At 39.3% G+C, this 14,685-nt stretch overlaps 2 protein-coding genes across 18 annotated transcripts in view; both read right to left on the bottom strand.

Annotated features, from left to right (window-relative positions):
• LOC109866201 (adhesion G-protein coupled receptor G6) overlaps positions 1-8,737 on the bottom strand; it is a 61,565-nt gene extending 52,828 nt beyond the window's left edge. For 10 of the 15 annotated variants that reach the window (XM_031800589.1, XM_031800591.1, XM_031800597.1 and 7 more), the window contains exons 1-2: positions 8,409-8,736; positions 3,741-3,829 (exon numbers count right to left, since the gene is read on the bottom strand). In XM_031800589.1, coding sequence (XP_031656449.1) covers positions 3,741-3,829; positions 8,409-8,410 — 91 coding nt within the window. In that variant the 5' untranslated portion in view covers positions 8,411-8,736. Of the gene's footprint in view, positions 1-3,740; positions 3,830-8,408 lie in introns of all 15 variants that reach the window. The other 5 variants (XM_031800601.1, XM_031800602.1, XM_031800600.1 and 2 more) reach the window with 4 other exon arrangements.
• A 3,079-nt stretch (positions 8,738-11,816) lies between these two features.
• The window catches only part of LOC109866329 (vacuolar protein sorting-associated protein VTA1 homolog), a 47,854-nt gene continuing 44,985 nt past the window's right edge, over positions 11,817-14,685 (bottom strand). For all 3 annotated transcript variants that reach the window (XM_031800588.1, XM_031800586.1, XM_031800587.1), the window contains one exon: positions 11,817-13,480. In XM_031800588.1, coding sequence (XP_031656448.1) covers positions 13,335-13,480 — 146 coding nt within the window. In that variant the 3' untranslated portion in view covers positions 11,817-13,334. The remainder of the gene's footprint in view (positions 13,481-14,685) is intronic.

Genomic DNA, 14,685 nt, shown 5'->3' with positions numbered 1-14,685 from the left:
TTAATCCAACAAGTATTAATGATTTATCCTAGCAAATGTTCTCTTAGAATGTAGGCTTAGGTATTTTCTGTGGTTCCAATTGCACAAAGCATTTAGCCTCAGTATCTAGCTACACTGTAGGTTACATTATATGGGACCATCACATTTCTATGTAATAGGAGACTGGCCTCTGAGCCTCATACAACTTTAGTAAAACATCTGACAAGCAGGATCAGTCTGATTTATTCCCACATGTCATGCCAGCACTTGAATAAGATGAAAATACGACTGAATTAGAAAAGTAAAAAGTGTGTAAACATTAAGATACTGATTTTGGACGCTCTTGGAACAAGCACAACTGCAAGGAATAAAGGTCATTTATTTTATTACCCTTCGCTCCTAAATGTACCACTTAGCACGTTGGCAAGTCTGAATCTTTCTTGATTCTGCCACCAGTAGGGAGTTTTAACACAGTGGTTTGCCATAAAATTAATTACCTGGATCCACTCTGCTTTGAACATGGGTTTTTTTCTCCCTTTTTCCATGTTATGAGAATAGCATGAATTCTAATGCTTTAAATAAACGAATGCATAACAGACACTCCGTGTAATTAAATCATGTTATTGAAAATGGGAACACATGTTGGAGAGTGTGCCAGGATGTCCCGACGAACCATCTCTGTTTTACTTCCACAACATCAAAAAGAAGATACATTAAACAACAACAAGAGTGATTCCTCAGAATATGATACAACATAGACAACAAGAACACCAACAGAACTGTGGTTCTGCTGCTGTGGTTATAATTAAGTGGAGTCAACTAGAATCCCTCCCAACGAAATGGTGGCATTTTCATAACATTTGGCAGGGTCCAGAGGAAAAAACAACAGCATGAACGAACTCCCTTCACGCTAAGGAGTTGAATAAACAAGTAATGGGATCAACGTTTGACAACTGGTCTGGGTCTGTGTTGGTGTGTGTGTGTGAGATGCTGTCAGCCACTGGTGTGGTGTGTGTGTGTGTGGTGCGCAAAAGGAAAAACAACATGCCAAACGATGTTTACTCAGTTTGTATGTCAAAAAGAAACACTAGACACACCAAGCCCTGACCGCTGCTGAGGGACTGACCAGGCTCCTCTGTACTCACATGGCCCAGAGGACACCCACATACACACACACACACACACACACACACACACACACACATGCGTGCACACGTACACATTTAGACCCACATCGAAGTAACTATTTTTCAGTTAATGCAGTTTGTGAAGCAAGTCAATGAACATAATTACTACAGCTAATTGCTGCCAATGTGAGAGTCAACTATAGCTGGCTTCAGCACATCATGTGCAGCAACTCCTGGAAAGTAATTTCATGTTAAATAAAAAGGCATCTTTGTTTTTCAATATTCAAAGTCTTTTCCATTCTGACTGGCAATGTGTTCAATAATTGCGGGTTTCAAAAAGTGATTCTGTACAGTACAGAACTTAAAAGAGCAACATTTGCATGCATTTAACTTTCAAAGAGATGGGAATCTGCATTTCCATGATTAAAAGCATTCTCATCTTAATGAGACATTAACATAAGAACACAAAACCCCATTGTTACTGTATAGACCCGAAGACGCTGACCTGTAATGAGATTCGCATGGTGTTGTTGCTGCAGCATGACTGAAACGTGAAGTGCGATGAAGGTCAGTGAAGAGAGGGCCTAAAAAACAGGGTTTGATCAGAAAGCTCCTTTGAGAGGCGGCAGGGCAGGCTGCAGTGGGTTGGTGCCAAGGGATGGAATGCCAGATACGCAGAGACGGGCAGAAAGGGGCTCAAACATTCACTGACACTCCCACCGCCTAAAAATAGACTCTTTCAGATGGGGGACCTCTGAGGAAAGTTTAATCCTCCAGATTACTTGGAGGCTTTCAAGCGGCCCCCTCCTGGTCTCCTGGCAGCACACCTGGGATACCTGTATCTCAGCTGGTCTCTGTCCCGCCCCTGTCTTTCATGAGAGGGCTAATTGAGTGGGGGAGTGAGGCCCATGCAGTTTAATCACATATGACCCCATCTTCTTGACACACGGGAGTTGTGCTGCTGTGACATGGCGGAGCACGGAACAGCTCTGCCAATTTGTATTTGTTTTCAAAGGTCTGCTGAGACCACAGCTCATCACCAGGAACACACCCACGCATGTTATGACAAAGTCATAACATAGCGTAGATCATATTTTGTGGAATGCCAATTGATGGGGGGAAACTTGATGTTCTGTTCATTTGTGGTTGTAAGAAGTGTCCTATCACAATTCAAATACAACAGAAATGGGAGTTCTCTGCCCTGTGGTGCCAGATACCCATGTGGATTTAATCATAAACTGTTGACATGTCTGAGTCAAAATTCCTCTCTTGATGTCCTACTTAATAAAGGAACTCTATTGACATTTTCCTTGTATCTTCAATTTTCTATTCTTTTTTGTAAGTAAATATCTTTCTCTCCTGTTTCTTGTGATAGATGGTATGTATTTAATAGTAAAAATGGGGCAGCATTTTATGACAATAATTGTTTGCGAGTTGAGATCACTCTGTTGATTCTCTCTCTGGCACCAAAAACACTTTTAAAAAGTGCCCTGTTTCCCGGCACTGAATCTCCTATGATCCAAGCCTTATCTGAAAACCAGGTCTGCCTGCCAATACCAACCAACACAGCCAACTATGACATGTAACAAATAGAAAAAAAGACTATGCTTTCTAAAAAAAACTACAGAACACCCAGAACTGCATAAAATACCCAAGTCAGTCAGACTTACAACATGCAGGAGAACAATGTTTTATCTCCTAGGTGAGAGAAGTGGTGTGAGCTTTATAAAGCCTGAACTGCAACAGAGTGGAAGCCTTTTTCTGGCTTCATAAGGGCTAGCTCGTGTGGTAAATACATTAGCCTAGACCTACACACATGCTGAGCCCAAAGACTCTTAGCAGAACGTTCAACGGCACTCTCGGGTCAAAGTTATATATTTTTTTTGCTGTCAAACATCGCACGTGACAAAATGAAAAAGCACGAAAGCAAAGTCATAAACATTTTCATTTGTCATTTGGGAAACATTCACCCTGTTTCAGAGTCTGTTAGTGTAATGAAACACATATTTAAATCCCCTTTCGGGATTACCTGGTGGTGATAAATTAAAAAAGTGTCTTGTCATCGCTGTCTAAAGTGACACTATCCAATACTGCACAATGACTGCATTTATCCATCACGAGTACTGCCACAAGTATTTATCCAAGACTTAACTGCCCATGTACTGGGCATTTCTTTAGATATCATGACTGTCTTGTGCTTTTATGGAATCTACAGTACTCGTATATCAGTTGTCGCCAATGAACGGATTAATAAAGGTAACACCAATGTTTCTGCCCAGTGCATAGTTTGACTTGCAGGTCTGATAGCTACTGATACCAAACTACTGTACTGTGGATAACAATTGCCTTTCGGTGTCCAATCATTCTGAAGGTACATATGTAAAACAATGAGTGCCAGTGTTAACAGAAGCAACGAACATGAGAAAGCAGAAGCGCAACAAGCACAATCACTGAAACAGGAAAAAAAGACAGAATGAAAGGAGGGCAATGTTGAGAGAAAGCAATGGTATACAGTTTATCAACCGCAATGAAACCATTTGAAATCAATATCCATTTGTCTTTTTTATTTCAGGAGGAATACTATTCAAAACATAAGAAAACACAAGCGACGCCAATAGTATAATCAATCTGTACCTTGTCTTTGCAGGGACATCAACAGCAGGGCAACTGGCAGGACGTTACGGAACTTCCATCGCCACCATCCTCCACAGATGTAAGACTCCCTGTCAATCACAAATCACAATTAGGACGGCGACATACTGGTTATCGTCTTATAGTCATACACATGCAGTAACATAAATGACATAAATACACACTTACAGTATCTTTATTCATACTGATGGGTCTGCAATTTGAGTCCACTTTCAACATTTGAATTATGTATCTGTGGTATGGAACCATATTTTTCCGCACAACGAGGGACCACAGCGAAGCAGATGCAGTTTTGTTATATAATGCTAAATAATTATCCCATGTCAGTTGTAATGACTTCCAGAGTTAGACAGCACCAGTGGTAAGTATCCGACAGACTGCATCAGTGTGGTGGTTCATTCAATGCTCCGTGTTTGAATTTCACATGAAAATCATATTATAATAACGAAAGGAAAATACACCAATTACTGTCATTAGCCATGCCCATAATAACCAATGTGGCTGTTTTGATCTCTGGGTACATACAGTATATACAACCCTCTTGCCTGTAGACTTTACATTCCAGGAATATCATTCAGTTGATGGATAAAAGCTGTGTCTTTAAAATGTAATAGATAAATGAAACAATTACATATGAAACGTCCACATTGTCTGAGAGGAGTTCACCATCGATATATAAAAATGTATACACAAGTCAGTCAGCATAACTTCACTCTAATCTTATCTAACATGTACGCAAGTGAATTCGATCAATCACTAACAAAACAATCAAAGAGTACAAACCTAAACCAGGTTCACAGCAAGAATACAGAGAGAACAATGCAATGTGATGGGAACAAAGAGACAAATAGCAAGCAGAGTCAATCCATTCTTCTTAACACATTTTATTGCTGGGTCTCTGCTGTCCAGATACTGTACATCGATGTGGGGTTACTACAGAGATACATCAAAATCAACCTCTTGTCATGTGAGGATGTTTCTCTTTGGTTTCTAGGTGTCATTTTTCTCTGAATTCACACGTGACCCATGACCTCATTTGAACATTTCTGTGTCACCTCGTTTTCTAACATTCTCCCAATCAACTCAAGGCCACACAAACAAACCTCTCAGTCAGTCAGGAAATTACAGTATACTCCAAACCCAAGTCATTTCACAGAGCTGGGTTAGCGACTATTAGCTACTCATATGGTTGAGCTGCTGTGGGCCTAAACTATAATGGACAGGATGGAGCATCTGCCAAGAGGCCCTGTTCGCCTCCTCAATCTTGGAGAGGAAAGGGCCTCCTCTGTTAACTTCCACTACACTGAGCGAGACTCTATCTGGACGGACTGCTTTTCCGCTTCACCAAACACTACCTTCATTAGCCAATAGCCACGTCTGGTCTGGGCTTAATTGATACCAATTACTCTAGGTGTTTTTTTTTGTTTGTTTTTTTTCTTCCTAGAGGGTGGATCAGCTTAATATTGCGGAAAGAATGTTAATTTCCAATCCCCCATATTTTTGGGGTAAATATGTATATCCATACACATATGCATACATATACACATATATACATACTGTACCTATATAGACATACATACTTTTTTAAAGAATATACCTTTATTATTATTCCCCGCAAACCCTACCGCCGATCCCCCAATTGAAGTAAACTAATAAACACTTCTGCTTTTATCTTCAATTTATACATCTTATACACATTCTACAGACACAGTCTACTTTACAATAGTTCTCTATTGTTTGTTCTTAGTCCTTCCTCTATTTCTGATGTCCATCCAGTTTGATTTCTATTTGTAACTGTGCTGTTTCACAGAAGTTCTGAACCTATATACATTTTACAGACCCTGTATGTTTTACATTGTTTATCTTGTTATTAGTCCCACCCTTCAGCTCCATTCAACCCCTCCCATCTGTCTCTCAACATCATCCATTTCGGATTTCTACTTGCCATATATTTCTCAACTGTGCTGTGATGCCTCACAAAAGAATTGAACCTTCCTATTCTCATAGCTTCTACAGATTTTAAATGAAAAATAAACATTTTTGCTGAAATATTATTATATATTATTGATTGATTGACTATGGCTTTTCAAATCACCCAGTATTGCTATCTGTAGTGTTAGTTCTAGGCAAATGTTGCAATTGTTCAGCCATTCCTGTACCTGGGTGTTCACCGGTACTCTAGGTGTTGCCTGAGCTCTGGGTGGTGCTGGAGGAAGATTAAAAATAACATTTCAAAGCTTCTGTGAGTCTTTCTATGTTGCATTTTCTCAGTAGGCAGTAGGTATCACCCATTGAATGATTCCTGGAGAGATGCAATCACTGTAGTCACGGGATAGTAATTTACTGACATCAATGTGATCCTGGTGACTCAGAGCATCTTCGCAGCAACAGCATCAGAGTATGGAAAAATACCAAACTCTTTCCCTTGCTTCAATGAAGACTAAATAACATCGTTATATTCACAAAATTCACAAAACTTGACCCACTGTTGTTTTGTTCACTGTGTGCCCTCCCAAGTTCACTGCGTCCTAACTCAAAGCCCTGCCAGGGAACTCACTTAGACAAGATGATGAGTATCGCAATTCAACTTCCTCGCAAGCAGAAGGAGCACCGAGAGAAGTGATATGGAGTATATATATAGGCCAACCACACAAAGGCCATGATCCCTGGTCATATTTTATTCAGACAACAGTATTTTACCTCATCACGTTCATCATGGCTACCAGGAAACAAAGATCAAGAGAGGTGATCTCATCAAGAGAAGGAAGGAAAATCCTTTCTTATAGTCATTCAGAAAACAATACTCAGTAGTGAAGAACTGGCATGTTTACGACTCCACGACCTTATAACTCCACGACCTTATAACCCCACGACCTTATCTCAAAGGACAGTCAATATTCTTTCTGAACAGACTCAGTATAAACAGTATAAATATGGCAAAGTAGACTATACAAATTTCACACAAAAAAAAGCCACAAATATACTTTCTCATAATTCTAAAGTCATCCATTGTTACTTTGACTATTCAAATAGTAACTAATATGGCTATTGGAAATGATTGGTTGTGATTGTGTTGTACAAAGGAAGGAAACCTCTGAAATAAAGTTGACATTTCTAACAATCCCCCTTTTTTATTTAGTAGCCTAAACATTCGAGTAGACAGTAGCCTTTCAAATGTAGAAGAAAAAAATAAGGAAGTGAATTACATCTTTACACATATTTTATAGCATTAGGCCTAGAGAACAAGACTCAATTAATTGCTTATTACATTAATTCATGCAATTCCTGACATTAGAGAAAAAGTGTTCTTTGTTGAAAGTTGTTTCTCTCAAAATATGTAAATATGAATGCAAAACAAGCAGAGAGAGGTCAGTGCTTTGGGTCCCATGGAGAACACATAAAGACTGATTCATCTGATGGCAAGGGTGGATTTTCGTTGTACGTACGTCCATCAAACCCATTGATGCCAGGCATTCATAATAAAAAATGGGCAGTAGTAACATAGATGAAGACGGTATTATCAATATCCAAACTAGTAGGAATACATGTTTAGAGTGTACTTATAGTAGAGAAGACTGGTTAGACAAGAGTCATGAACCATCTCCAGACACATTCATGATGATAGCTAAAGGCCTGTCTTTCTCACCCTTCACAGAGCTCTCCTTTGAGGATGCCTTATAATGGTATAGTGTCATCACTGAGCTGTTGGTCTCAGGATATGAGAGCCATCAGATTAAGACTTTGATTTTTAATTAAATCCCCCAGTTTTTTGGAGTGACTGACATCAGCCACCTGGGGCAGGTAGAGGCTATTCATCTTCTTTTCAACAGATTCTCTATGACTTCATTTCACATCTCTTAATATTCGCTGTCCTGTCAGAGAAGTCCCTCATTGAGGACCTGGTGGAACTAGCTGGAAGCTGTGAGTTCAGTCTGTAATCGTTCAGTTTACATCACCTTTTGGAACACATTCTAGGGTTGTGTAACACCAGTGAAGAACATTATAAGAACACTCATTCAACAGCAATTTCTCACATGCTGATTACAGTTCAGAAGACAACACATGTCAATGTATCATCTTTATGAAGATACAAAATCTGGTAGAAATTATATATATTTTTAAAACGTGGCATACATCAATACAGCATACAGAGAGATGAGGAAATAATACGAATTTCACTCATTTTATTGTTCAGTAAGGTCAGTAGTGTGTTCAGTAGAGCTAGGCAGAAAAATCCATGTTAGTGAAAAAGCTGTTCTCTATAATGTAAGCTACTTTAACTTCCTCTAAAGTAGTTGAGTTTACTTTGTGTCATCATCATGCAGTTTGCATTTAGCATGTAATAATTGACCATGTCTTGAGTGCTATCGAACATGAATTTATGAAAACCTTATAGCAATATGGCCAGCGGCGTTACATTAGCAGTCAAATGGGTTAACTATACAGAACAAGATGTTGACTGTGTTTTGAAAACATTATGACCACTCTCAGAGTCAATAGGCTAATTAATAGCAAATAAACACAAAGTGTAACAATGTAACATCCATGAAGTTATCCTCTGGTCACACTCAGAACAATCTCTAAGACAATGAAAAAGTCCAGCATTGACAATAACGCCATGAGCAATCTTTTTTTGTTTTAATAACTTACATTATCTTATTGGAGAGGGAGCTGGTCTCCTTGAAGAATCATATTATCTCCTCTCCTGTCGTCCGACTGGAGTTTGCAGTTTTGGAAAACTTTTGGAAACTTCTTCAAATTCGTGACACGCCAACGTTTGAAAACTTAATTCAGGCAATCACAATTCAGTGTATAAACGCTAAACACGCACTTATCCCAAAGTCGAAACTCAAATCGATTGATGAACCTTTTCCCCGTCCCGCAAGATGCTGGAAACAGCAGTAAAGCTGTTTTACCGTTCAGGGCCGTGTCCTTGCACACAGCTAGAGGACGTTCTCTCTCCCTCTGGCGCCCCACCCTCAACTAAAGCCAGGCAGGCAAGTCCCAGGGGTTAAGAAAATGTGCTCAAAACGCTACAAACCCATCCAGAATTCTACAGCAGTTGCTTCTCCACCACACTGTGAAAATTGACAAATTGGACATTCACAGATTCCACATAATTAGGTCCCATGATAATTGTTTTATTCTGTGTCTGTGACGCTTACAGCATGGACTGACAGTAGGCCATGCCACAATGAACGTAAACATTCTTTAAAGGGGTAATTTGCGATTGCTCCATTTTTTTTTTTTTACTTAAAAATTCATTATACACTGAGTAGTCCATATTGAGTTGCAACCCTTTTTGCCCTCATAACAGCCTCAATTCGTCCGGGCATGGACTCTACAAGGTGTCCAAAGCATTCCACTGGGATGCTGGCCCATGTTGACTCCAATGCTTCCCACAGTTGTGTCAAGTTGGATGGTATCAAGAATAGTGGTGGATCATTCTTGAATCACACGGGAAACTGTTGGGCGTGAAAAACCCAGCAGCTTTGCCATTCTTGACACACTCAAACCGGTGAACCTGGCACCTACTTCCATATACCGTTCAAAGGCATTTAAATATTTTATCTTTCTCATTTTCTCTCGGATTGGTACACATACACAATCCATGTTTCAAATGTCATAAGGCTCAAACATCATTCTTTAACCTGTCTCCTCCCATTCATCTACACTGATTGAAGTGGATTTAACAGGTGACATCGATAAGGGATCATAGCTTTCACAAGGATTCACCTGGTCAGTCGATGTCATGGAAATAGCATGTTCCTAATGTTTGGAAGAATATCTTATAAATGCTTAATGAGCTTAGTTCAACTGTCTAACACCATCAGAACCCCAAACCCCCAATGTTGTGTTATAGATCTGTCATTCTCATTGAAAGCAAGTCTAAGTAGCATTCTATGTGCGTTATTTCTATGCTTCCCGTTCTTAAGTTTTTGCCAGTATTACTTTACACCAGCTTCAAACAGCTGAAAATCAATATTGTTGGTTAGGGAAAATATATTTCACTGCGGTTTAGATGGTACAATGATTATCTACACTATACTTGCTTGTTTTGCCACAAACTGAAATGAACTATTAGAATTTTAGCAACCATGAAATTGCAGAGTGATTTCTGCATAGTGCATCTTTTATGGAATCTATTGAACTGAGGGAGGACAGGACTGAAACAAGTTCCTGCATAGTGGAATTTAGTATGTAGGCCATGAATGATCCAAGCAATCTGCTTTCAATGGCAGTTTAGAATGATCTTCCTTTGAGATAACTTAACAGGGTTGGATATCTGAATTCAGCCTGGTCTCATAGACTAGCTGTAACATAGTAAACATACATCTGGGACACTCAAATGAGTACGATATGTTATGTTTGGTTACATAAAACAGGTTACTTAAGGCAAACATGAAAGGAGGATGGTTGAGTGGGTGTCTGTATTACGTGAACATCTAGCTATCCAAATTTGATCACAGACAACTTTATAATTTTTAGCTAACTAGCAACTTTTCAACTAGTTATTACTTTTGAGCTACTTTGCAACTACTTAGCATGTTAGCTAACCCTTCCCGTAACACTAACCTTAACCGTTTTAGCTAACCCTTGTCCTAACCCCTACCCTAGCTAACGTTAGTCACAACAAAGTAGAATTCATAACATATACGTTTATATACGTAATATATCATACGAATTGTAATTTGTAACATAGCGTACGAAATGGATGGACATCCACAAATGAATACCTACCATATGAAACATAATATATCATACTAAATGGAGTGTCCTGGATACAAGTACAGAATAATACAAAATGCATGCCTCATACACTTTTTCATCTTTTCGTTCTCCAAAGCCATCACTTTTGTGTAGTTGAGGTTTAACCACAGCCAAAATACAAAATGATATGTATTCTATTGTTGATCGAACTATTGAGTTTATTGTAGCTCCTTAATTGGGTTGGGGGGGGGTTCTATTAAGATAATTAGACATGACAGATCTTTGAATGAAACTATGGGAAGCACTTTATCCCATCTTCCAAAACATCCCAAAATAGAATAGAACATTGACAGTTTTATGGCGTGAGCTATAAACTAACTTTCAGATATGGTTCCCTAAATGATGGACAATAGCCTGGCAAAAGTGATTCCATTTCCAGTTGTGAGTGACCTATACAGCTGGGGACACAGCTGTTTTATAATGGCGGGGAGGCTTTAAACTACTCCAAAAGCCAAGGAAGTAGCTGTTCTCCTACCAGTACATAATGAATCATGACAAAGGGATGATCAAACCCAGCTGATGTTCCCACAGTACTGTCAAGTGAGCTAAATAGGGCCAGTATTGATGTCATGTGAGCAGTGTTTACGTTGTGTGTATGGGTGGTATACTAACCATAACAACAATATAAATTGAAATGTTGCAAAATAACTGTGGAAAGCAATACATGTCTGCATCTTGTCCCCATGTCCTCCAATACTTACTTACCATGCCTCAAGCCACTCATTGGCTGACTGGACATGGTGCACAGAGTTAAGGTGCAGTTGTTCACGGTCACAGAGAGAGAATTACCGATTTCAATTCACTTGCGACTTTTCTCCCCCATCAACTACAGCTAGAAAAAATACGTAGAAGGAATCCACCTGATTTTCATTTGCATCAACACCATGCCCATCAACAAGGAAGGAAGGGACTCAGGCAAATACAGATGCTGGTGGTGATAGTTCAGCCAGTCGAGAGATAAAGGGCCAATGCCCTTTGTATAACTCTTAAGGCAACATGCAGGCAATGAAGAAAAACAATGAGCGTGATGACATCAAGAAACTAGGCATAGTAATCACATTGAACAGGTTGAGCAAACCTAAACATGACCCCAGACGACTAATTGTTTATTACCTGAATTAGAAGAAGACTAAGGACACTCAAAGGACTTGGTATTCATGGTACCTCTCCTGTCTCATTCATATTTTAATGGAGTGTAACCTGATTGACTTAATGAACAAAATGTGCTGGAAGGTATCAGTGTGGTATTTTGCAAATGCAGGACTCAAAAATGTCAGTCAGGGATCATGCAGTTCATTAAAGGTTTCATTTCATTTCAATGCCCCTTGTAATGCAGCAGGGGACTCCCTGGTGAGATTACACATGTTCTAAATGGAATTGTTCACTCCTTTCATCTCATTGATTTACACATTTATTTAATATGTTGAGCCTTCAGAGTGAACATTCCACAGTGAGGTCCACTCAATTATCTGCTCTTAGAGTTTCAGCACATTTTAATAATCGCTAATGGCTGTACATTACAGTTCAATTACTGTTATCAAACGAACACTAAAAGGGAGAAGAGAAGGTCATCTTCAAAGCTTGGCTACATAAACAGAGCAAATTAGTTAAAGTGGAGACAGCAGTCGAGAGGGATGTTGCGTTCTGGATAAATCTATTCAAATAACCCATCAACAGACTGTTGCGGTCTCTACGGTGTGGAGCACTGGCATGCTTCAATATTTCCCAGTTCAACATCACTATGGAAATGTATATAATGATGAACAATAACATAAATACTTGAATTGATGTGTTTTAATAAAACGGGAAAACGAGTCCGTCGTTTAAGTACACATCGATAAATGAAATGAACAATTTAGAAATATTAGAAACACAAAATGTACTCAAGAAACTTCTGCATATTTGAGGATGGACCAATCTACTGCTCAGTCAAAGATAAGAGCATCCAAAAGTCAAAGTTTCCTGAAGGGAAGGGCTTTCAACTAAAGTGACAATACTTCTCTATGGGGCGGTTTCCTGGACACAGATTAAGCCTAGTCCTAGACTAAAAAGAATGCACAATGGCTAATCTCCATTAAAATAGCTTTTTAGTCTAGGACTAGGCTAAACTTATGTCCAGGAAACCAACCGTATATGTCTCCTTCTTGTTGAACAAAAGTCCTCCTCAGTTTTGTTTACTAAAGCAGACGGTATCAGTATATACAAACAGGTCACCAACCATCAATCAATCAATTTACACAATTTATTTAAATTGTGTTGATGCAGAAACGACAGTCCTTTCACCCGAGAAAACAAGGCAAATAGATACTGTATTGAAAACACAGTAAAAGGGCAGATCAATGTCACCTGAAAATAGGGGATTATATCTACTGTCTACTTGAAGCATTGGGCTACTTTACTGTACGTAAAATTGATGAGAAATGTGGTCTTTTTTGAACTGCAACATGAGTACGTTCCCAAAACGTGCATGCATACAAAAGTGTTATCAAACTACAGTGAATAGGTTGTTCGTGAAAACTAATATAAGGAGTATATTAGCAGGGGATAAATGCACCGTTTTAACATACAGGCTCGGGAAGTCTTTAGTGAGCAACTCACTAGTTATGGACAGCCATGATGGAAGCTCCACAGCAGGAGTCCAATATGGAGACACAGATGTCATTGTTGTTTACGTTATGTTGGGACAGAATTGCTTTCTTCAGACGGATACAGCTGGGGTTGCTGTAGATTATAGGGTAACGGTCTCAGTTCTTCTGGGCCAGATCAGCGATGTAGTGATACAGTGACGCCGGGGGACAATGGGTCTCATTCTTTGCCAGTGGTAAGCAACTTCAGGGCCTTCTGCAGATTCTGCACCGCCGTGCCCACGTCTTCGTACTGCAGGGCACTGCCGGCGTACTTACAGTACTTCTGAGCTCTGGTGTAGTCCTCTGGCGTGAGGCGCACGTCACCTGCCGAGACAAAGAATAAGGAGTTCCTTTGAGACAAGTGTAATTATTGAAAATAAAAGTTACATTCTATAATGTGATCTCTTAATTAAGAGAGATTGTGTGTGAGTAACACACGCCGCTCCTATTTGACTCCCTCACTGACCCACCCTATTAGGTCATAAATTGTCTGAGGCAGACCAGCCTGAAACAGCTCTCTGATTTCTCCCTTAACTCAAAACGTATTTCACAAATCCAACCACACTCTGCAATATCACCAGAATTTGAGACACTGGCCATAAGTCCCATGACCATTTTTACAATATAAGACACTATTTAAAACTCTTAAAGAACCATGTCGGTCTAGACACATATGCTAAGCATTTTTTAGTTTCTTCAGAATTCAAAATGTTTTAAAGCACATTTGTGGTAACATGAACATAAACATTGAATGGTGTCTTTCAAAATGATAGGTTTCTTGTGTATATGTTAAGTAATGTTCCTGCCTATTTATCGGTATGGACAATGACTAAGAACATGTGGTTTTGCAACATGTTAAAAACTAGAGGGAGGAAAGACTGAGGTGAATAATAACAACATGATTGAGGATACTTACCCTTTCACTCCGCTACAGTGAGTGATATACTAAAATATGATGATCATGGACCAAATTTCCCCAATCTTGCATTGTCTACCGGTGACTGTCCCATTTACAAAAAAATGTAAATAAACATTACAGGCAAAAAGTATTCATGTATTAAAAGTATTCTTGCCACATGGCAAGGGATGCATTTGTGGCTTGCCACAAGAAGCTCCCATTTACCACCAGGCATTTAAATGATAGGGTTATGCCGAGGTTGGGTAGATTCTGAACACTTGTGGGCATTAAGGTCATTTTATAACCTTGGCCCTTCAGAATATACCACTATGCAAATGCTGTTCCATTTGAGGAAAGATTTGCACAGCTCTGAGGGTAGGTTAAATGGTCTGGTCAAAGACCATCACTGCACTCTCAACTGTTTTCAAAACATCGCCTAAAGCCTCCTCAAATAGAGAAACAGAATGTCAATATTCTAACGTTTATCGGTTTCTTCTTATTTTGCTTGGCTTTGAAGATCATAAATTAAAGTGATACTTCAGGAATTTGGCAATGAGGCCCTTTATTTACATCCCTAGAGTCAGATTAACTCGTGGATACCATATTTATGCTCCTGTGTCCAATATAAAAG

The sequence above is a fragment of the Oncorhynchus kisutch genome, linkage group LG21 (assembly GCF_002021735.2).
Source record: "Oncorhynchus kisutch isolate 150728-3 linkage group LG21, Okis_V2, whole genome shotgun sequence".
NCBI lineage: Eukaryota > Metazoa > Chordata > Actinopteri > Salmoniformes > Salmonidae > Oncorhynchus > Oncorhynchus kisutch.
The sequence above is the reverse complement of the archived record's forward strand: the minus strand, read 5'-3'. Positions and strand labels throughout refer to the sequence as shown.